General features: G+C 41.5%; 1 protein-coding gene across 8 annotated transcripts in view; it reads left to right on the plus strand.

Moving 5' to 3' along the window:
• Positions 1-23,288, plus strand: part of YAP1 (Yes1 associated transcriptional regulator) — an 83,255-nt gene extending 59,967 nt beyond the window's left edge. For 2 of the 8 annotated variants that reach the window (XM_083436580.1, XM_083436576.1), the window contains 5 exons: positions 11-204; positions 2,414-2,461; positions 15,306-15,436; positions 18,402-18,514; positions 19,737-23,288. In XM_083436580.1, the coding sequence (XP_083292706.1) occupies positions 11-204; positions 2,414-2,461; positions 15,306-15,436; positions 18,402-18,514; positions 19,737-19,975 (725 nt within the window). In that variant the 3' untranslated portion in view covers positions 19,976-23,288. The remainder of the gene's footprint in view (positions 1-10; positions 205-2,413; positions 2,462-15,305; positions 15,437-18,401; positions 18,515-19,736) is intronic. The other 6 variants (XM_083436581.1, XM_083436577.1, XM_083436582.1 and 3 more) reach the window with 3 other exon arrangements.
• The last annotated feature ends 1,774 nt before the right edge of the window (positions 23,289-25,062 follow it).

Genomic DNA, 25,062 nt, shown 5'->3' on the forward strand with positions numbered 1-25,062 from the left:
GCCTCCACAGCTATGAGCCAGAGAATCAGCCAAAGTGCTCCCGTGAAGCAGCCACCCCCAATAGCCCCCCAAAGTCCGCCTGGTGGAGTTCTGGGGGGCAGCAACTCCAATCAACAGCAGCAGATGAGGCTACAGCAACTGCAGATGGAAAAAGAGAGGTTGCGGCTGAAACACCAAGAACTGCTTCGGCAGGTGAGGCCGCAGGTTAGACAAGCGCTTCCACTCTAACATAAATGGCTGCTTGTGCATGTGTGGGTGGCGCTGTGCTCATCCACTTGTAGTTCCAGCAAGCATCAATAGTTTGGAGGAAGGAAGAGGTACCATGTTTTCGTGTGGAAGGTAAGCATTCAGACCTATGCACTCTAAGGAATGTTTCCTCCACTAAATTGCCCAAGCAAAGTGATATGGCTGCAAGCAGACAGGACCATCACAGCTGTGAATGTACCTCAGGGTCAATTGCTTCTTCAGAATACGTCTGTTGCAAGGTGGGTTCCCCCCTTCCCACCTCTCTTGCAGTGCTTCCTAGCATTGGCGCTCTTTTCAGCACTTAAAACACTGCCACGTGGACTGCAACCTGCTGGGATGCTTTGCAAAAGCTATTAATGCTCTGCATGGAAAAATTGTTCCTATCGAGTTCTCCAGCTTCACAGAGGACGGAGCCTGTAAAATGGAATAGGCCTTGTTGAGTTGAGGCCTCCCATCTCCTTTGTAGTTAAAATGCTCCCCTCAGTGTCTGTAAAACCAAAGCGGTCCATAAGGACATATGAACTGCAGTTGGGCTGTAGGGCTATTTAGTCCACTGCTTTGTTTCCATCAGCAACCAACCAAGTTCTTCTGAAAGTTCGCAGGCAAGGCATGAAGATATTGGCCTTGTTAACAGTCCCTAGCATCCTTGTTTTTGGAGGTATAGTGCCTCTGTACATGGAGGTTTCCTTTAGCTCTCGTAGCTTATAGCCATTGATAGACACGTCTTCAGAGTTTGCCCCACCTTTTTGTAAAAAAAGAAGTCATCTATACCTGTTTCCATCATCACATCTTGTAGTGGTGAGTTAAGTATGAGTTGCGATTTGACAAAATCAGAACTGTTAATGAGAACTCCAGGTTATGAACTCTGTCACTGGATTCATGATTTGGGCATCATGGATTTACTTCACAATACCCATCTAAGAGCAACCACTTTATCCCCCCCACCCCACCACCCCTAGTAAATGTGAAATTTGTCACTAGCATTTTGCTAAACCTTGGCATTGGATAAAGATTCTTGATGTGAGTGTGCTAATGGTACACATGCATCCTATTATGTACAGCTTCGCTGTGATTTACGAGACAGAAGGGTGGGCTGGGAGAATTCATCCACATTAGGCAACGTGTATGTTGCAAGCTATTCTCAAGAGCCTAGCTTTCTTAAAAGCAAACTGGATTAAGTGAGTGTTTTCACTTCAGTTTTAATTAGTTTTTAAAAGCTTTTAATGGTTTTTCCAATGTGGTTGTAGGCTGATTGCTGCTTTTGCTTTTCTTTTTTTAAAAATAACCCTGGAGGCATGAACCCCAAAGAGACAATTAAGCTTACCTTCTAGAACTGTCGCTCTCAATCAGCGCTTCCTGTCCTAGATCTTTTGCTAATTATTGATTAGCTCCTTGTCTCAAATGTCTGGCATCACCTTTTGTGAAGGTTATGGGGCATCGCAAACATCCTAACCTCTTTAAACTTCTTTTCCCCTTTGGGTGATGGGTCCTGCATCATGAAATATTTTCATGCTCTTGGGAGATCACTTCCTCAGGCTTTTGACTTCATCGCCTCTTGCTTTAACTGCCCTTATTCTGGAGTCTAACTCTCGCACTACATTCTGTACCGAAGGAATATTTGCAGGCACAACTACTTTGTGTAAACTGGATTATTGCAGAATGTGTGTCACTTCCTTAAAAACAAAACTGATGATGGCTTTTCTCTGGACAAGTTAAAAAGAAGGGTCTTTTCAGCTGAAATAGTCTAAGCTTTTCCTATAACTGCTTTGCTATTAATCCTCAAACAAATTCATATGCCGCCGTGCCAGCATGCTTTTAGATAAGGCTTCTAATTTTGGATTTCTTCTTCGGTAACTTCCTCTTGAGAAGTTGACTAACTTCAGGCCAGACCGTGCTCTCTACCTTGATGTCCCCTATCTGTTAAATGACATGTGTTCGTGTGCTCTGTAAGCACCCCTAAGCGTCTTGTTCCATTATGCAGCAGCTTTTGTCAGCTCTTAACTCCCTTACCCTTTTGTCATCTTTGGCTGTCTCAGGAACCTGCCTCGTCAGAATGCTAAGAGAGTGATGTGTTTGTCAAATCAGCCTAGCTATCCCAACCACGCTCAGCAGAAAAGAAAAGAAAAAAAGGAGTAATGCTTACCCATCTTATTTCTTTTACTCTTAGGCATTGCGGAATATCAATCCCAGCACAGCAAATTCTCCAAAACGTCAGGTAGGCTCCTAACAAATGTTTCAGCAAGATAAGAAACATTTTTTAACTTAGATCAGCTGTACAAGGTGCTTGGGCTATATGAAGCTGTTTGTATTTTATGAACCACAGCCTGCCAGTAACCTCAGCATGCCTGAAAAAGGAGCTCTAGTTGGCTTAATAAAATACACCGTCTTGCTTGCTCTGTGTTTTTCTCAAACATGATGCTGTGATTCCCAGATAGCATTTCTCACTGCCAGGAATAATGCTGAAGACAAAGCTGTATTGCTGTAAAGTTCTCTTTTGGGTACTTGAGACCTCAACACTCCTAAAATGTTCCAGTAGGAAGAAGAGACAAGATTTCTGTTCCAGCTTCAAGAGTCTATGTTGCATCAGCACTATTCAATATGACTCCCAGTCAGTCTTGCAAATCTTCCTCCTCTAACAGTGTTCTAGCTCCTTTCACCTCAACATTGACACACAGCCATAAAACTTCAGTTATCGAGTAAGCTGAACTAAATATCAAGATTGGTAGGTGCTTTTATATTAACAGCCTTTCCCCTCATTTTTAGATTTGCTCTACAAATCTGATATCTCTCAAAAATCCTTTGTGGCAGCTGAGATGCCTCATAATTTAGCTGTTCAGTGACAAGGGTATAACATCAGCTTGATGCAGGCCTGGATTCTTTTACCTTCTTGCTGTGGCTACAGAGCCTTGAGTAAAACCATTTTTTTATAGGCTACAGCAGGAGCGAGGCGACACAACATCATGCAAGCTGAACTCTTGAAAACTTTGTTCTGTTCATCATAGAAGTGCCCTCGTTCTAAGGAGCTCAGGATGACATAGATGTGGTTGTCCCTTAAACAAAAAATTCTCAGAAATATGGAGCTGAGAGTTAGTGGCTCCACCAACGTCATTTGCTTTGCTTCATAGTTCAGCTGGGTTCTAAACTCTGATCTCCTTGGCCCAGGCCAACATTCCATCGGCTACAGCACACTGGTTTTGTCTTCATGATCTTGTATGTGTCATCACATGGCATTCCAACTCAGTTTGGCTTGCTGCTTCAACCCAGTAGTTTGTTTTTATCTCATCAGTTTATGGGCTTTGCTCTGCCGTCAGGCAATGAAGTTTTGTTTTTCTGTGACCAGAACAACATACTCAACCTCAGTGCTATGCTTTCCTCGCCCCATGCTGTTTTTAATAATCCGATTCTAGTAAATAGTAGAATCTGGCTCAATAAATTCATCTGGTAGCTCTGGAGAATCTACCAAGACCTTTATTGCTTGGAAGTTGTTACCACCAGAGCTTGTTCACTCAGAGCTGCCTTCTATCAGAAACTCATGACTGACTGTCATTCATTTGCTTTGTCAGGGCAAGCTGTTGGAATTAGGCAATTTAAACTTCCCATGGCAGGCTCTTGTAACGCTTAGGAGCATCACTAAGCAAAGTGCACAATATTGTCTTCCTTCTTTCACTGCGAGAATTGGGACAAGGCTGTTTCACATAAAAACATCGCGATGCTGATACCCTTTATCAGGTTTTTTGCTTTTATTAGAATCAGCCTAATATTTCTGTTGGTTTTAGAGCTATGTTTTGCTCAGCACTGCTTCTGTTTGTGACTCCAATTCTTAGTGGTGCTGACTCCAATTTCTACATTTTAGTGAGATCCTGTTGATTTAGCATTTTGTGTTTTAAAACGATTTTGGTCTGACATTTTCAGAGCCACTTGGAAATCTAAAGTGCAGCTTCCTCTCCTGTTGGAATTCATATATTAAGCTATTTAGTACAAGATCCACTATGCAATAATGGCCATGATAGAATCATAGAATTGATAGGTTATCTCTCTGTGTGCTGTAAGCGGTACCAGAAGTTAGAGATATGTTTAGAATCCTGCTAAGTTCTTGATAAGATTGTGAACAAGGTGATATAGAAGAAAGGAAGATCACAACATTCAAAATTGTCTCATCTGAGAAGAAATGCTTCCTAGCTCCATAAAGTGATTGATTAAATCGTGATTGGAAAAGGAAATTTGATCCACGTGAGATCTTTCTCCTGCAAAGTATTCCTTTTTAGCAGAACTCTTAATATCAAATATACCTTACATATTTACAGTTGTCTTTAAAGCTGCAAGACATGAAACATTGACCCCAGTAGGCTGTATGTTCCTTATTGGTCCTAGCTAATGAAACTTTCAGCTTTTATATTTAAAGGTGCACTTGAAATTGCTTGAGAGAACCTTTTGATAAATTCCTCTGTTTGGTGTAACAGACAAGTGACAGAAACCAAAGCAAAACTACACTGTGTTGTCTGCTGTGTTCTGTCCTTGCCACCGCCATTCTCATTTCTGTACCTTTTAGTGGCTCTGTAATTTCTTCCATTTTCTCAAGTTTGGCTTCATGAGCAAATTGCTTGCCTTCGAATACATTCGTCAGGGCTTTCAACCCCTGCGGTTTGCACATTTTGGCATCCTTTTCAGAATGTGCGTGAGAATCAAAGCTGTACCATAAACCCAAGATTTATTTATTTTTTAACTTAACTGCTTATATTATATTTTCCTTGGAAAGGTAGGAATTCTGCCGTGTGCTTTATTCAAACTGCCACAAAGTCAAGCCATCCTCTTCTGCTATGTCAACACAACAAGTCTAGTTCTCATGTCACAGGATAGTCTTCTTCATCTGTCCATGGGAAAGGGAGGAAATATATTGCATGGGGGAAAAATAGGTCAGAGGTTCTGAAAACTTGAACCCTGGGCCACCAGTGATCCATGAGTTTCATTCAGGTGCCTGCGAATTTGAAGACAGGAAATGGGCACATCCATATAATAGCATTTTCACTGTTATTGTATTATATCTTGAAATCTCTGGAATACAATAAAATGTGATACATGTAGCAATAAAATTAAAAATCACACAGCATCTACATTACAATTTCTACAGCAGGCAGAAAAATCATTAAGTGCTTAGCAGTTTGCAAGTGGTCCATGGAGGGGTGTGTGTCCACAAACCACTGACTTAGGTTATCCAACCCCCCCATACATTACTGGTGCAATGTGGGAACAAGTCTCAGGCGATATTATTGGCTTATTGGCTGGGCAAAAGTAATCTCTGACTTGAGACAAACATCCTAATTGCCCTCCTGTTATAACGCATTTTGCCATGTACATGATCTATGGCTTAGGAAAGAACAGCTAAACTATGGGTAGCCAAGTGATACCCTCAATGTGTTGTTTGATCATAAGTCCTATCAGGGATGATGTAGTCCAGAAACATCGGGAAAGGGGGGCACCACAGTGGCTATCCCTCAAGTTAATCTTACGCAAATAATTACTGTATTTTTTGCTCTATAAGACTCACTTTTTCCCTCCTAAAAAGTAAGGGGAAATGTGTGTGCATCTTATGGAGCAAATGCAGGCTGCGCAGCTATCCCAGAAGCCAGAACAGCAAGAGGGATTGCTGCTTTCACTCCGCAGCGATCCCTCTTGCTGCTCTGGCTTCTGAGATTCAGAATATTTTTTTCTTGTTTTCCTCCTCCAAAAACTTGTGCGTCTTGTGGTCTGGTGCGTCTTATAGAGCGAAAAATACGGTACCCATTTTAATGAGTTAGTCATGATTTTCCCTACCCAGCTTCATGTGTCAGGAGCCAAAGTGGTCCAACCCTTTCTCCCTCTTAGTGCTCCTTATATCTTCTTACCTGGATCAACAGGAAAGTGATACTGCCGTAAGTACTTGGTCCTTGTATGACCCATTCTGGCTAATCAAAGAAAGTTGTTTGAAAGAACGCAGAGGAAACCCACAAGCAGCATACAGAGGTTTCGGCAAGTTATGAGTTCCAGCAAATATTTTCCCTAAAGAAGTCTTAAGGAAGCATGTTGACAGGGTTTGTTTGTTTAAAAAAACATTTTAAGGTTAGACAACTCTAAAACAACTGTTCATCCATTCTACTGGTCGTATGGGTCAAGAAGTAACTGTTTGAAATTGTAGGGGGATAGGGTGGGTGGGGGCGGCGAAAAAATTAATTGCCCAGGTAAGTTGTAGGAAGCACCTTTCCTTGAAAGTTTTAAAGAAAAAACAAGCTGAGCTGGCAGGTGTCTGCTGAATGCTTAGGTAAGTAAGATATCCTACCTTAGGGCAAGCAGATGAGAAAAATAACTCAATGCTGTGATTCTTTAAAACGTTGAAACAGAGCACCGCCTCTCTCTTTTCCTTTAAGTTTCTGCAGCAGCCTGTTTTGATGGTGCCTGTCCTTGCCGAGTGTTATAAAATCGGTGATTCACTTCTCCTCCCACGTTAATGTATGCCATTCATTTGCAGAAATAAAATGTTTTCCATTTTTAAGCTATTGGGCTCGTGCACATTGACCCTCACATGAATGGAAATGGGCTGGTGTAGGCTTGGCACACATTTACTCTGAGGGCTCTCATAGCTAGAAGAATGAAGTCAGTTTTGCACCCCAGTAAAAATAGAGTCTGGGTTGCAGCACACTGAATCAAATCTTAAAGTGGAAGTCATCATGTAGAGTGGTGGTTGTTTTTACAGTGAAAGTGAACTCACTCCTTGCCACACTCTCTGAAGGAGGGGCATCCCCCCCCCCCAGACATCAGTTTGGTTAGTGACCTGAAGATTTTGTGCTCTACTTGCAATTGCTTGGCCTGCTTACCTTAAAAGCTCTTGTTATCTCCACTACAAGCCTCACCCCCCCTTTTTTTTACAGCCTACCATATTAAAATGCTTGTAACATGCAATAGACTGAGAGGAATCCAAATGTATTAGCTGAGGACCATTCTGCCTTCTTCTAATCTGTGCTAGTCTGTCCTGAATTGTACGTCATCAGTGGGATTGCATTTCAGTCCGTGTTTTGTCAGTCTATACAAGCAAGGTGATGCAGCGATCAGCATCTAAGCAGGGCTTACTATCATACTATTACATTTGCATGCTGCCTTGCTTGCATCCTTTTGTGCTTGCTACTGAGCCTTGAAACAAAGTGGCTAAAATGTGCCCTTAAGAAGTCGGTCCTTTTGGGGAGGGGAATAATAATAATGTGTGTAAAACAAGCTCTTCCATAAGACTGAAAATAGCTATCAAGGAAAAGAATGGAATTAATGGAATACAGAAAGATTATATATCAGTTGTGTTAGATTCTCACCGCTTTTAAGAAAGTGTATGGTCTAAAATATGTTTATTGCTGGAGATGCAGATCAGCAACAGACTATCTGATCCTTTTTTCGTATCTTGGTATGTACTCCCAAGAATAAACCAGTTGGCCAGTTTGGATGTAATGGGCAATTCGGCAGCAGCTCCTTTAAAGCTGTAAAATACATTATCCTACCTGCAGTCTATAAAGTAGTACAATCTGGGAAGGACTCCACCACATCGATTTGCATAATATGTAGGTTAGCTCTTGGACTAAAGGACATTGTTGCCATCACCTGCCCTATAATAATGTACTTCAAATGGAAGGTGACAGCCATTCTGGGATGAATCCAAAGGCCCATCTAGCCATGCATTCTGTTCCTAGTGTGGCGATTTGGGTGCCTGTGGGAAGCCCACAGGAAGGACATAAGTGCAATAGTAGTATTTTGGTCACGTTCCCCACCGACTGCCTCTCATAGCAAAATCATCATAACACACAGCCACTCACAATCTAATATGCTGTGTGAAAAGTAATTCCCTTTTGTCTGTCCTGTTGTCAAGTAGCTGATGCTTTTAACCAAGGTTAGTTGAAATGAGGAATTTGCATTTGTAAAAACCAGTATGGGTCGACATCGATCTTAAAAGTATTTGGACTTCTTTCTGACAACCTTTTTATTGAAATGCTGTTTGCTTGCCTGCATCTGGCATCTGTGGGCCTGACAGACTAGGCAAATTTTACTTGTTACTAAAACCATGGACCTGGAGTGAATGCGCCAAAGCCCAGACCTGAAGTCTATCCATATTCCACCCAATGTGTTTGCATATATTGCATGTGGTGTTGTGAATAGTGAGGTTCTGTGTTCACTCGGGACTTCAGTGCAAAACTGAGCCCTTCTGTGTTCAGTTTCCCGGCGAAATAATAATAATAAAGCTTTAATAAGTGTGTGAGTGAGTGATTATGAGTCAGATGTCATGGTGTTCCATCTTCTCCCAATGTGGCTCAAAGCCTTTGCCAGACCTCAGAAGCACATACTATTCATTCCGGGTTGCTGAGCAGTTTTTAGGCTGTTCAGAACTGATGAAGGAGTTGCTTGATGCAATCTAACACTAAGAAGTTATTTTCTGGAGAGAGAGAGAGAGAGAAATGGCTACGTACAGGTAGTGCTTCAGAAAAATAAACAAGGCTCTCCTCTCTCTTTTTTCCCCAGGGAGAAAGTGAGTCCTATGTAGCTAGCTTCAAAGCAGGATGTTGACTGACACAAGCATGTATACATTGTGAAATGGGCAGAAGTTAACTACAGCCTGTTTCATGTGAATGGTCCATTCATGTGAATAGTATAGCTACAGAAAGACTCCTGGTAGATTGTTATTCCTCCTCCTGTGACTGGAAAAACACACAAGAGCAGATCACTTGTGTGAGCAATTATTTGCAGGCAATGTATTTTCTAACTGCTCAAGAGAAGCCGCACTGTTTCATGAATCCCCTCCTGCCATGTTAGTCCACTCACATAAGCAGCTATTTTCATGGCTAAGCAAGCTTCATATTGTTCTCATGTGCTGCCAAACCATAATTTGGTGGTATGTGTGCAATCTTTTGAGAAGCCTCACGCTTCCTTTGCTTGCGTGTGGTGACTCCGTGCTCCTGGCCTGGCTTGAGGCAAACCATAGGTTGGCATTTTTGTAAACGCTTGAATTATGTTTGCCAGGAGGGGGGACGTGAAGGAACACTCAGCTCCTCAAAGCATAAACATAGTTTGGTGCTATGACTAAGTCGAGATTCTGCACCAGCTCCGAGTTTGGTTAGTTTTCACTGGAAAAGCAAATCCACCTTAATTGTTGTAGCTATTGTAGCTATTTATGGGACGCGGGTGGCGCTGTGGTATGGGACGCGGGTGGCGCTGTGGGTAAAAGCCTCAGCGCCTAGGGCTTGCCGATCGAAAGGTCGCGGTTCGAATCCCCGCGGCGGGTTGTGCTCCCGTTGTTCGGTCCCAGCGCCTGCCAGCCTAGCAGTTCGAAAGCACTCCTGGGTGCAAGTAAATACATAGGGACCGCTTACTAGTGGGAAGGTAAACGGCGTTCCGTGTGCGGCTCTGGCTCGCCAGAGCAGCGATGTCACGCTGGCCACGTGACCTGGAAGTGTCTCCGGACAGCGCTGGCCCCCGGCCTCTTGAGTGAGATGGGCGCACAACCCTAGAGTCTGGCAAGACTGGCCCGTACGGGCAGGGGTACCTTTACCTTTACCTTTATTGTGGCTATAGCCACTTTAATTTTTCACATGTATGCGTTTTTTATTGATTCTCTTGTGATGGAAAACAGGAAACATGCCAGTAACAAATTACAATGGAACAGGTAAGGTGTGTGATAACGGAGTAAATTAAAACAGAAGAAACGTGTCTAGGGTTTTGAATACATGTGGTGTGATGAAATCAAGAGAATTTAGGAACTGATACTATTGTGGGATTCTTTAGCTTTTGCTGTGTTCTTTTATTTTTCTGTGCATAAGTTATGTTCAGTCCCTCGTGATTAAATCTGAAACACTTGATTTATTAAAAATAATTTCAAAAGCCAGGAGCCCTTTTTTTGTTTGAATGAAAAATTGGGCTTCAAGGGAGCAGCTGTGTGTTTAAGTGGAAATTTAGCTTCAAGTATACTCTGCATCTGTGAACTATTTGCACCAGGACACCGAAGTGGGTCACCGTCTTTGTTTCAGGAGAAAGTCTTAGGACTTCGCAACTGATTGTAGTTTGCATGGATGAAGATACAGAGACAGGCAACTTTGGCAAAATGCCTGTGGCTGACATGTGCTAAACTACCTGGCATGAGCAGTGTGTAAACATGGAAGCTCCAAACTGGCTTGTGAGGTCAGAGCTTCTTTCAAATGAAAAGTGCTTTTACTTGGCCATGTGAGTAGACTATTGGTATGAGCAGTTTTTTTAACACTAGCCAATCACTGGCTGGTTGTCTTAAGACTTGGGAACTAGCCCAGTGATGCTGGAAAAGGGTGTGGCTGAACATGATCCTGTAGAATCTAGGCCTCATTTCTTGAACCTCAGTCCTTCTCTGAAATAATCTTCTAGTGTTCAAATGCAGACAAACCTTGAAACTCTGTTCAGCTGTTTTCAGGGCAAATAGGCCACCAGTATGAGAGAGGGGCCACTGCTTAGAAGAGGCACCCCCAAACTTGGCCCTCCAGATGTTTTGGGACTACAGTTCCCATCATCCCTGACCACTGGTCCTGTTAGCTAGGGATGATGGGAGCTGTAGTCCCAAAACAGCTGGAGGGCCGAGTTTTGGGATGCCTGGCTTGGGGGGGGGAAGCATTAAAAAAATATAGGGCCATTAGTGGGATGGATTTATTTTGGATCAAATTTAAATAATCCAATTCTATGGGAAACGAGAGTCTTCTGCAGTTCTGCTGAAAGTAATTTGGAAGATTCCATTCATTTTTGGCAACTGTATTCCTTGCGGCATTCAGACACATAAAAAGTAAAATAAAGTTTGATACATACCTACAGTTGGCTTATTTATAGAACTGGTTAGAGTTTTGTATGCCGTGATAAACATAGCTGTAAAGCAATTCCATATGCAATTGCTTTATTCTGTTGTGTGCTCTCATGATTCCTTTGACAAAATAGAGTATAAACTTCTCTAGAACACGCATTTGGCCAGTCCTTCAACCAAGGTGGAATCTAGATCACTTCCGGTTGAGAAGTAGGCTTTCAGCACTTTCCCCCCCTCTGCAGAGGCTATTTCTTAGGGAGGAAAAGCTCCCTTCCTTGCACACCTGTTGGATAATTATTGAGTAGGGCAGATTGAATCTGAATCTTGATAAGGAAGAGGTTGTTATGTTTGCCATGTTCTTGAGTCTGAAAGGTTGGGTAGACTGCTTGTTCTGGATAGGGTTGCGCTCCCCTTGAAGGAACAGGTTCCTACTAGCATGAAGGGACTTGTATCGTTCGAACATTGTCACTAGTTGGGGGTGCCTATTTCCATCTACAGCTGGTTCACTAGCTAGGTTGTCTTTGGACAGAAGTGACTTGGCCACAGTATTCCATGCAATGGCAACTTCCACATCAGATTGTTGCAGCACACTCTCTTTGAGGCTGCCCAGGACAATGACTCGGAAATTTCAACTGATCCAAAATTCGAGATTACGAGCTCGGACCCCATTTAGAACTTGCATAACTGTTTAGGGAAGTTTTTAATGTCTGATGTTTTATTGTATTTTTAATATTTTGTTGGAAGCCGCCCAGAGTGGCTGGGGAAACCCAGCCAGATGGGCAGGGTATAAATAATAAATTATTGTCATTATTATTATAACTTGTTTCAAAACATCTATAATAGCTTGCCAGTTTGTTTCTGAGTCCAATTCAGCGTCCTCAAATTAATTAGTGTTGCAAAGCCTAAAGACATAGCCCCCAAATATTTGAAAGACCACCTCTTCCGCTGAGTTCCCTCGAAGTTGAAGGGTTGGTAGCCCAGGGAAGGGCATTCTCTATAGAAGCCCACAAGGAGTGGAGATCTCTCCCGAAAAAGGTACGTCTGGCACCTTCATTGTACAGCTTTTGTTGCATGATTCTAAGATGCACGACTTGATCCTGGTCAGTGTGGTGAAGTGGTTAAGAGCGGTAGTCTCCTAATCTGGGGAACCAGGTTCGCTTCCCCGCTCCTCCACATGCAGCTGCTGGGTGACCTTGGTCCAGTCACACTTCCTTGAAGTCTCTCAACCTCACTCACCTCACAGAGTGTTTGTTGTGGGGGAGGAAGGGAAAGGAGAATGTTAGCCGCTTTGAGACTCCTCAAAGGGAGTGAAAGGCGGGATATCAAATCCAAACTCTTCTTCTTCTCTTATGACAACAGAGATTTTTAGGACCTCTCCTTCTGGTTGTGAATTGTTTTAACTTATTTTAAACTTGCATTTCTATGTTGTTTTTGTAACTCGCCCTGGGACCCTACGGCGAAGGATAAGCAAGGGAAATTGTTGTTGATGATGTTTTTATTAAGTTTTGCGAAGACAGCTTATTGTTAAAGCCCATCTAATATCACCTGTTATTTGTCTTGATGGTGAGAATTTATATGTTGCTATATGCTGATAGAAAAATGTTTTGCATTTGGTTTTTGCATCCTTGTTCCTGCAGGGAATATGGCAATAGAACCATATAAGAGGTTCCTGCCAGCTTTTGAGATCACTTCCTGCAAAAATCACTAATGGGTTGTGTCCAGTGTCCCATTGTGAAAAATTACTAGGAATGGAAATGTAAGGAGCTTGCTTAAGTCCTAGAAAGTATGTTTATGAATTTGCAAACATGAGCAGTAATTTTTAATATCCAGTGGTGCAAAGATTTAAGAATTGTGATTCCAGAGCGTTTATGGGAATGATATAAATTATGTGTTCATTGCCATAAATGCTTTGGATAGAATGTCTCCCTCACTACGATAGAAGTAACCAGTAAATATAAAAGTGTTATATAGATGGTATCTGATGCCATCAAAACTTAATAGGCTGCATCATACCACTGTTTTCTGATGCCGGAAATGTCAGGCTGCCCGATGTGATTTTTCCTCTCTGCCTGTGGTGGAGCATGTAAAAAAGCACAACCAATATTGGAAAACTATTTTGGGAATGGTTAATCCTGGTTTTTGGCTGGGCCGTAAATGATTTGTCCGTTTATATACAACAGCACCATTAAAGAATCCAAAGTTACTGTAATAGAGAACCCTTTTAGCAAATGTTCCAGCAGCCAAAATCTTTCAGACACATTATTTGGAAATTTGACTTCGCTTACCTTCTTTCTGTGCGGAAGTGGCTATAGAAAAACTTTTGATTAAGTTGAGCTGGAAAAACTGAGTGAAATTAAGACACCGACAAACTGAGGAAGATACAGTACAGTAGTTTAATGGAATCGCACATATTAATTACTAAGATAGGTACTTTAAAAAATAGCAGTTGTTATATATGCAATGCATTCCACCCTTTAAAGCAAATATTAAGGGGGGAGGGTTTGAAATGGATTTGTCAGCTACCCCAAAAACAAACAGCAAGTCATATTTTGAAGGCTCACTTCTTCACTGTTGGGGTAGATTTTTTTCCAGAGTTCTAATTTGGTTCCTGGTGTGGCTCAGATAGGGCTTTAGCATTGCCCACTGCCAAACACTTGCTTATTTAATGGCTGAGCTTGAGTGAAGCATGGGGATTTGATCCTGTGAAGTATTTTACTTGTGACATTTGTGCAGATTTTTGTAGCATCTATTAATGAATGTATAAGAAGCCAGAACTGTGGAATGCCAGATAATGAAATTTTGAGTGAAGGAAATGTTTAGAAGATGCTTGATTCCCCTCCTTTTTTAAAACCAAGCTAAGGATTTCACATTTAGGGACTAGCAGTGAAGTTATGTAGACCTTCTGACTCTTTAGAGAGAGGAAAACAGACAGCTAAATGCCTTTAAGAGACCAACTGGATAGTTTTCAAAAAGCTAACCTCATTTTTAGAGTAGCTTCTCTAAGGGGTTGATGGATTGTTTTGGCTCATTTTTCAATATCCAAAATTAGAATTTTCTACTAACAATGAGTGTTAAGTCTCTTTCTTTCCCAAGGGCCGTTAGAAAAGTTTGACATAGTTTTTTTTTTTAAAAAAAAAAAAAAAGCAATGAAGAAATAAAAATAGTTTTCAGCCAGATTTTTTTTTCAGTTCTTTTTATATATAGAATAGTATATATTTTTGAAACAAGGACAAAAATCTGAACCTTTCCAATATGCTTTTGAAGTACTGTATTGAAATAAAAACGTACCGTACATTTCCCAGCAGTGCAATCCTATATATGTCTACTCAGAAGTAAGCCCCACTGAGTTCAGTTTCTCCCAGAATAATGAGTACTGCGGCCTAAGATTCACCCCCTTCCCGAAAATACTAAAAACAGAGGATATTGTACACATTAGGAATTGGTGTTAGAAAATCACAGAGCAACATCTGAAGAGCACCACATTGGCTACTGCTGCTGCTCTTGAAATTTTCCACATTTGTTTCAAGTGGGAATTATTAAACTAGAACCCCAGCAATTTTAACTTCCAGGCTCCTATAACATAGCTCTTCAGTGAGTGGCTAGGGCAGAGGTTCTCAAACTTAGATGGCCTACCAAATTTTTTTCAGAGAAAAAAAATACTCAAAGCCCCCCTGGAAATATCTCCTCTTTAAGGGAAAGGGTTTTGCTAGTGCCGCAGCCTGCCTGCCTGTCATTGGCTAAATAGGCAGACATGCACTTCCTGGAAGTGAATAAAACACAGTGAATCTGTGCCTCCACTGCTAAACCGTATTTAGTGTCGTTCGAACCTGTTGACTCCACAGTTCCATCTCAGGATCACCTTCCTTGCCTTCCCTTGGCAATTTGCATCAGATTTACTTGGAATATGTATGTGTAGCTCTGAACCAAATGCAGCTCTGAGACAAGATGCAGAATTCTAGACTAGAGGGAGGAATTGTATTTGTAGTCTTACATAGGTATGCCCAGAGTGGCTGGGGCAACCCAGTCAGATGGGCGGCATGTAATCAATAAAATCATAATTGTTATTGCAGGATTTGCATTAAAATGTGTGCTGGGACAATGTGAAACAAAGGTGCAATGGGCACCCTTCTGGTTGTGCGTAGTGTGGATGCCTGTTCTTGCCTGTTCTTTAGTGGTGCCGATGGATTTTGAACTTTGTACACAGAATATACTAACGCGGCTACAACTTGGTCGGCAGGAATTGGCTCTTCGCAGTCAGCTTCCCAGCATGGAACAGGATGGAGTTCCGCAAAACCCAGTGTCCTCTCCTGGAATGTCTCAAGAACTGAGAACAATGACCACAAATAGTTCGGATCCTTTTCTTAACAGGTTAGTAGCTGTAACTACAATTGGTGGTTTTGCTTTGCAAAAAAAGAGAGAAAAAGATTCTGTTTGGTGCATGTAATCGTCTGTTTGGAACATCTGTCTTTTCCAAGAACCACAGCTGTAAATGAATCTTTCCTTAAATGGAAAGTCCAGATTTTGTTTTGTTTTGCTTTGTTTTTTAAGTTGAGGATTAAAAGCTGTCTCCTGCGGGAGGAAGTCAACTGTTCAGACTTGTAGGAAGGGTTCGTCTTCAAAGTCATAACATGTTTGCCCCGGCGCAAGTCAATTGATGAACAGCCGTTTAGAATTACTGACTCAGAAAAGCTTTTCAAAAGTTTAGCAATGAGATCTAACGTTGGGCTCACTTTAAGGAGTTTCTGCAGCAGCCCTGGTTCTATTTTTATCCTTTGTAGCATTTACAGAGGAAACAGTGATAAGGTTTTTACATATCACGTTGCAGAGCTTACAGGCTTACAGGGTTTTTTTGGGGCATTCATTTGTGCAGCCTGTTCAGATAGATCCTTGTGAACTGTTTTGTGCATCTAATTTTAAAAAAAAATGTTCCTAGCCCTCATTGTTGCAAAGATATGCTTGAAAACGGTAAATATATAGATTTCAGGAGCTCAGAAAAACTGGGAATATATGTATATAAGTTTTCTCCTGACGTCTTACACCGAGGACATGACATTCACAGGCCTGATTTAAGTTTTCTCAGTCATAACCACATTTGCATATATTTCAGTAGAACTTCCTGGTGTCTCAACAGCCTAATCGATTTCATTGACTATAGGACGTTGGCAGTACCAGATGCCAGGACAGTGTAAATTGTTGCCTTAATCTTCCTTCCCACACACAGGATGTGCAGATTATATTCATTACGACTGAATATGCAGACTTTCTGTCGCTGGTCTATGTTACAATGTACTCCTGCTATGGTCAATAACTCCAGAGCATAAATGTGGATATTGTAGTTTACAGCATTTCATGTGTGCGTTGAAAGGACTACAAGCCATTTTTGCATTATTTAGTTCAGGGATAGCAGACCTTTTTTTCTACGAAGAGATGTTGAGTCTTCCCTTTTCTCTCTCTCTTTCTGCCACCTCCTTTCCCTCCCTCCCTCCCTCCTTTCTCTCCCTCCCTCCCTCTTGTCAGGTGGCTCTAAGCAAGGATTTGAGAGTTGGGAGATGTAGGAGGGAATGGCATGCTTTTCTCCTACTGCTTCCTTCTCCCGCTTGGCTTTTGGGCAGCTTTTCACACTCCATCACTGTAAGTGGGGCTACACTGAGTTGCGGCAGCCTCACAATACGTTCTTTAGGGTCCTGTGGGAGGGGGTGATCCCAGCAGACTGGCTCTGTCCCCTCTATGCAGCAAAAGTAAGCACACTGCCCACTTCTCGGCTGGCATCCGACCAAATGCTTCCACCAGTGCAAGGACGTTCGGACGCACAACAGAACTTCCCGTCCATCTTCTCCGCGCATGTCCCCCTATCTGCACCAGAAAGCGGGAGGAACCCAGAACAGATTTAGGGGAAGAATGGGAAATGAGAGGGAAGGGGAGCCTAAAGTCCTTGCGCTAGTAGAATCACTTTGTTAAATAACTCCCAAGCCACACTGACTTGGTCTCCTTTTCCTTCTGCTACAGCATCCTGAAGCCTGAGCATTCCTGGTGCAGGCCTGTAGGGACCTGCCTTTTTGTTACTTGAAATCTGTGTCCCGCATGTCTCAAGTGTGTTATACACACATTTGGGAACCTTTTTTTTTAATTGGAGGGGGTGCTACTTAGGTCTGGAATATGTGAAATATCAATTATTTTTTAGGGAAATACATAAAGTGCTGGCATATCCTAAGGATCCCAGGAAGAGACCTGTGTCCCCACACCAATTACCAGCCACATTTCCCCTTCTCTGGGAGGAAGACCTTTCATTGCCTACAGACAGCCACCCAATCTTAAACAACTCCTCACCCAGAATACAACAACAAGAAGACTTAACATGGACACTGGTACCAGAGCCTGCAATAAACCCAGATGCCAACTTTGCTGCCACATACACCCGGACAACACCATTACTGGCTCCAACAACATCAAACATACCATCTCAGGACTATTTAATTGCTCATCTTCTAACATTGTGTATGCCATCAAATGCCAACAGTGCCCTTCAGCTCTCTATATTGGACAAACGGGCCAAACCTGCCAAAGGAAAAATGGACATAAATCTGACATCAGGATTCACAAGACAGAGAAACTAGTAGGAGAAGACTTCAATCTCCCAGGACATTCTATACAAGATCTCAAAGTAGCTGCCTTATTACAAAAGAATTTCAGAAATAGACTGGAAAGAGAAGTTGCTGAATTGCAACTTATTAACAAACGTAAAACCACGGAGAGACGTGGTCTGAATAGAGACATTGGATTCTTATCTCATTATACATGATAAAGCTATTTTTAGCCATCTCACCCCTTGCTTTTTCCTGTAAGACCAATTGCAGTCGTTAACAGTCGTCAACAGGTTTACCATACCTATCAGCCAATCACCCATCCCCACCACCCTTCTGAGTAATACCCCTCCCCACCCTCCCACTATATATAAGGGTCTGGTGACTTCTGCTTCAGTGTGTCTGAAGAAGTGTGCATGCACACAAAAGCTCATACCAATAACAAACTTAGTTGGTCTCTAAGGTGCTACTGGAAGGAATTTTTTAATTTTGTTTCGACTGCGGCAGACCAAGATGGCTACCTACCTGTAACTAGAACCCTTCTCAGGGTTAGATTTAGGCATGGATACATGTCCTTTTGTTGTTGCAGGATTGAATATTATGTGTAGAACCGAGAAGCCAAAGAAACTTCTTTTTTGTTTTTCTAATGTCTTTTTTAAAAAACATGAGAAGAATTAAACTTGCCTTTATGCTTTGGGGCAATGAGTGCTTCAGCGTTCTTGGTTAAAACTAAGATGATTTCCCCTTTACAGTGGAACTTACCACTCGAGAGATGAGAGCACAGACAGTGGCCTTAGCATGAGCAGTTACAGCGTCCCCAGAACTCCAGATGACTTCCTCAACAGTGTCGATGAAATGGATACAGGTTTGCATCCTTTCCTTCTAATCGAAATCTTGAGATGATTTTTTTTTTCAATTTTGGTAGCTTGCCTGACTAGTAACAGAGAAAGAGAGAGAGAGAAAAAACTGCACTTCTAGGTAATGTCAGAATTCTCTTATGCCGTTGCCCTGCCCTGGTCCAGGGGACAAGATCCAATGGGTTGAAGGTACGGGGGGCGGGGGGCTTCGGTTGAACATGTAAAGGTTTTTAATGGTAAGAGCAGTTTAATTAATTAGCAATTGCCTTGGAGGGAGGTGGGTTAACCCTTTGCTGGAGGTTTACAGTAGGTAATCTTGCTTCTAGCTTTTGTTTGTTTGCTTAAATATTTTTAAAATATTTTTTAAGCAATGCATCGTATATAATTTAATATTAAGGTTGATGCGACTCTTTGATTGAATTGTGAATATGAGTCTGTTACTCATAGAGTGGTTCCCACCATCCCTGTGGGAAATACCTGTCCTATGCATTTGCTGCCAGGTGCGCAGATGGCCTGCCCCTTGGTGCTACAAGACAGCAGGGATGTGTGGCGTTTGTCCACAGCAGCCCGGAGGCCCATGGCCTGGCTGCAGTGGACTGGCACATACCGTTGTAGACTAGCGGCAAAATCACAATAAATTAGGGGAGGGTGGCACACACTTATGTACTGGATTTGCATGCTGTCTTGTAGTTTAATCTTTTCTTACAAGCTGCTTTCCAGAAAGGTTGTCCACCACTACCTTTTCTCCAGGACTGGCCACTGGAGGTTGTTTTTTTTAATCTTTCTTAAAACCTATGTTGCCCATATGTCGAGTGCAAAGGTTAATGAAGAGAAAGGGTCAGTCAAGAGTCTTTGGAGATGTGATGCAGCTCGCTGGCTTCCGTGTTGGGACCAATTCCTCAAATTTCTCCAGCTCATATGACGTTAGATGATCTCCAGTGTGGTGTAGTGGTTAGGAGTGGTGGATTCATAATCTGGTGAACCGGGTTCGATTCCCCACTCCTCCACATGCAGCTGCTGGGTGACCTTGGGCTAGTCACACTTCTCTGAAGTCTCTCAGCCCCACTCACCTCACAGAGTGTTTGTTGTGGGGGAGGAAGGGAAAGGAGAATGTTAGCTGCTTTGAGACTCCTTCGGCTAGTGATAAAGCGGGATATCAAATCCAACCTCTTCTCTTCTTCTTCTTTCGGTGAATGTGATGTTCCTGTTTTGCATTCATTCTGCATCCAGGTGACACTATCAACCAAAGCAACATACCCTCCCACCAGAACCGCTTTCCAGATTACCTTGAAGCCATTCCGGGGACAAACGTGGACCTTGGGACGCTGGAAGGAGATGCAATGAATATAGAAGGAGAGGAACTGATGCCAAGCCTACAGGAGGCTTTGAGTTCCGACATCCTTAATGACATGGAATCCGTATTGGCAGCCACCAAGCTAGATAAAGAAAGTTTTCTTACCTGGTTATAGGGGCCTCAGGGAGATGGAGTTTGAAATCTTGGAAGGATCTAAGGAGATAAGACACGTACCTGATGTTGAAAACAAGCCTGTACGGCAACGGCTTCTTGGCTTATGATCAGAGAGGAAAACAAGTAAATGAACAAAATACTCCAGATTCTTTTTCATCCAATGTTTTGTTCCTCCTTGTCCAAACGCTGCTGTTTTACTGCTGACCTCTTTCACAGTTGACTCTGAAGAATTAGATGTTTTGTTTTATCCTTTTTTTTTTTTTTTGCTGTTGCAACTACTGTTCCACATGGTCGTAATGGAGAGAGGGAAGGATGGGAAAGTGGCGAGGGCCCTGTTTTGGATGATGACTGCCATTCCTTTTGTCCTGCTATCTGTTTTGTATGCCCTTTTATCTAATAATGCAGATGTTTTATGAATTCAACTCTGCACATCCTTTCTTGTAGCTGGCTATGCTTTGCTTGGAGTTTTGCTCTTTTGCCTGTGGCAAGCTGCAAAAAACAACAACATGACTTACTGGTCCAGTAAGCCAAAAATGATGTATCTGATGGAATAGAAGTCAATACGGATTTGGAGATAAGGATCAGAAGAAGGCCGAGATCTTACTATTGGGCACAGTCCATCAGACACTATGGCTGCTTGATCAACGTTGAAAGGAATGAAATATGCACAGCAGTGATTTTTCTATTGGATTAAGCCCATCATTATCTACTTAAAAGTTCTCTTTATTAGCTTGTTCACATTTTATGGCACCATAATTGATTCATTTTACACAAAAAAATCATTAGAATCTTGATTGTTGCCTCTTATTTTAGCTTTTTTTTCAAATTCTAGGCCTTCTTTTTAAAAATATATATATAGCAGTAGGTTAAGAAGTTAACTGTTTTCAGTTTTGTGGTTTTTGTTTCATATTTTTAAATAATGAAAACTAAATTTCCTGACTTCACCTAGTCTTATTTAAGTCTGAAATGGTTGACTTTTTTTTATACCTAACTAGTATAGCCAGATAGCCAGTGAATATCTATAGTTCTATGTTTTGCTTATAACTTTTTAAAAGATAGCTTTGAATGTATTATTAGACTAAAGGACCGGTGGCTTATCTTTTGTGCCTGTACCAGAATTCAAAGCAAATTTTAAAAGTTGGAACTCCTACTGAACACTATTCCTAAATACGCTTATTCGCGCCAATAATTTCAGAGGAATTTACATCCATCAAAATGTTTTTAGGACTACCGCTTAAAAGTGACCAACCTGTATGGCTTTTATATCATGAGTTTTAAACACAGCAAAAAAAAAAGTATACTATGGTTCTTCATCACGGGACAGCTCTTGCCATTTTTGAGAGAGCTTTTTAAAATGTTGATGAAATTGGTGGCTTGAGATTCTAAAGTCCCTGATGGATAAAAACTGAGATGCTTTCGTATAGTTAGTTTTATGATATCACCTGCACTGTCATCTTGAGTTTACAACACTAGCAACATGAACACTAAAAGTTAAGGTGCATTCAGAAGCATACTGACGAATAAGCCCATGGTGCATATAGAAGATTGTAAAGATATGTGTTAGATTGTAACGTGAGCAAGTAGTAGTGTATCTTAGTAGTAGAGATTAGCACTGAAGTCGAGGAGCCGAGTACATCTTGAAACCATGAACTATTTTTACCAGAAATGATTGTCCTCGAAGTTGATTGTAGGAATTGTGACGTTTTCCAAAGAGTATTTTTAAGTGAACAAAATGAGCATGAATCAATGTTACAGTATAAGCTATGAAGTTTTGGTTTTTTCCGTAATGCGTTGGCACCAGCTAGTACCATCTGGATCTTTCAACATTCCCATTCATTCATTGTCCTTATTTTCAAGGGTTTATAACCTGGCCATCAAAAGACCGTTCAGGCTGAAACTTTGCGTGTTAAGTTTTAATGTCAGCAATATCTCCTAGGTTCATTATACCCCACTCCCTAGCTGACGTGTGGGATGAAACCTAAAAGCGAAGCTTTGGCCAAGAGGCTCAATGGCTCCCTTCCGCAACATCATGTTAACTCCTAAGTCATTACTTGTGACATAGTTGTAAGAACACATCGCACTCCCATTAAGAGGATTCCTTTATTCCTAGTCTCCCCACATTTTTCCAAAGATCCTTTCAAAAGGCAAACTGACACAAAATATAATTGGACTTTAGCAGTTGTATAAATGAAGAGAAGTTGGACATTGAGCGTTCCTGCTTTTCGGTGAGCTCATTTATATCCAGATATTGGAGGACCACTTATATCTGTTTTGAGCCTCAAGTAGAAATTGCTGAATTCCTATCCTGGGTATTGCATAGAAGTGCACAGAAACAGTTTCTGTTTGCTTTTCTTGGTCACAGCTTTAAGGTTGGGACTTTTTAATTGTTATTTTTTTCCTTGCTGTACATACACTACACAGCTTATACTGTATTCGAGTAGCACTGCTGGAGAGGTACCGACATAAAACTGGGAATTCTTGAATTTCTCTTAACACTAAACCGTTTATGTAGTACTTAACGCAAGTTACCTTATAAGCCTCTTCATTCGATGGGAAATGTGCCTTAGAGATTATTTGTACCGTTAACAGGAGAAGAAAAACAAGCCAGTCTAGATTTTTATTCAGATTGATCACTTGACAGAGTGGCTTAGCTTTTGTGTGTGTATTGAAATGCAGAAAGAAAGAAAGAAAGAGAAAGGAAGGAAGAAAAGTGTTATGAGTAGTATTTTGTATTGATTGGTGTATATATTTAAACAGATCACTGTCCTAACTTTATAGCTTCGAGATTTTTTTAAAGTACAGTTATGTTCAGATTGCAATGGAAGCTTATGAATTCTTGTGTATGTCTGACAGCATAACTTCTTTGGAATGTGTACTGTTTCTATAAATCATATGGATCAAAAATTGTACCAATCAGTGTTGGAGCTCAAGCAATGCAAAAGGTGAAAAGGCAATTTTGGAGTGATTAACGGTAACTTAGTTTTTGCACATCTGGAGAATCCATATTAAAACGACTTCACTTGCAATCATAGTGGGATTTTTTTTATACAAGATGCAGGTGTGCGTGTGCGTGTGTGTGTCTAAAACGACACTTTAGGGTGAAAAACTTCCATATTTTAAAATGTTTTCTATTAGAGAACTCTGAAACTCAACTTTTGCAAATATATATAAAGTTATGAATGTTATATTTTCTTTATAGAGCATGCCTCTGTTAGGTACCGTAGTAAATTCTGTTACATTTTCTTTTATGTAATACGTTTTTTCCCCGTTGCTCTTTTGTTTTACATGATATAAATATATACTTTGCGCTTACAGTGTCTTGTTTGGTTTTTCCACATTTAAACATACCGTAATGCAGACGCACGAGGAATTTTGTACCAGGTCTTTACAGCTAATGCAGAATCCTTAGACGTTTAATACTTTTTTTATAAAAAAGCAATCAAATTTTACATATCCATGTTTGTCAAATTCTATAAACTGTTTGCTGGCAGTCACCATTTTTATATTGTACAATCAGCCAGCCCAGCCTCATTGGCTTGGGGGGGGGGGGCAGTACATGCACACATGCAAGTCTTTGGATAAGGCCTCTTTGACCAAGGACAAGTAAAACTCTGGCCGTTATGCCAATGTTTTCTCCACAGGTGGCAGAAATCAACTTTGCAACCAATAAAGGTATTTTATTGGGGGGAGAGGGAAAGAAAATTAAGATTTTTTCCCAGACACCATCCTCGTCTAGCAGCGCATATGTGCCGTGTTCAGAGCTTTCCTCATATCGAGTGGTGTGAACAGCAGATACCAGCAAAGTCAGCAGAAGACCATATTTCAGCCCAAGGGTTATGATGTTCGTAACATCGTTTGGGGGGGGGGGTGTTAAACAATGTTTAGTGCGTTTCCCAGTTTTGCTTGTATTTTTTTATATCATACTTTAAATTCAATAGATTCCATGGCACTAAACAACAAAAAGCTCTAAAACTGCACTATTAAACTTAATACAGTGGTACCTTGGGTTACATACGCTTCAGGTTACATACGCTTCAGGTTATAGACTCTACTAACCCAGAAATATTACCTCAGGTTAAGAACTTTGCTTCAGGATAAGAACAGAAATCATGCTCCGGCGGCAGCAGGAGGCCCCATTAGCTAAAGTGGTGCTTCAGGTTAAGAACAGTTTCAGGTTAAGAACGGGCCTCTGTAACGAATTAAGTACTTAACCCAAGGTATCACTGTATGGGGAAGCAGCTGGAAAGCAGGTCACCACCACTGAATAAGTCCTCTCCTTTATTGCATTACATAGTTCCAATAGGGAACGTTTTTGGAGGAAGACTTCAGATCTTCAAGCATGGGCAGTCTAGCGTTCCCTTTTTAATTACCAATTCTCAGTCTGTGTCAGTGTTCCTCAGAACGCTTAATACCTGGGATACATGTATTACAGTCATACCTCAGGTTGCAGGCGCTTCGGGTTGCGCAATTTCGGGTTGTGCATGGTGCCAAACCTGGAAGTGCCGGAACGGGTTACTTCCGGGTTTCAACGCTTGTGCAGAACCGCAACCCGTGCGTGCGCAGACACGACGCTGCAAGTTGCGAACATGCTTCCCATACGGATCATGTTTGCAATCCGAGCGTCCACTGTATTTTCTCATGTTGGTGGTTTACTCTGAATACCGGTTGCTGACGGACTCACAAGTCGGGAGAGGACAGTTACACTCACGTGTTGCTTTCTGGTTTCCCATTGGCATCTGGCTGACCACTGTAGGAATGTAGTCCTGGACTAGACTGCTTGATCCAGGAAGGCTCATAATTATTTTGAGTTCTTACCTGCCCTTCAACAGAAAGCCCCAGGGCAGGTTACAATAATTTAAGTGTGTGTGTGTGTGTGTGTGTGTGTCTGTGTGTGTGTAATTTAAGAGTGTGTGTGTAATACTTGTATATATATAATATATAATACTTAAATACTTGTAGTATTTAATCATTAAATTATTCCCCACTTCAATCTTGCAGTTCTTTTGAATATTATATATAATATGTTCATATGCTTAGTGGTACATGACGGGATCCTTGAAGTGGTGTGTTACAGCCCATGTGAAGCCC

Source organism: Podarcis tiliguerta (assembly GCF_965153285.1).
Source record: "Podarcis tiliguerta genome assembly, chromosome: 4".
NCBI lineage: Eukaryota > Metazoa > Chordata > Lepidosauria > Squamata > Lacertidae > Podarcis > Podarcis tiliguerta.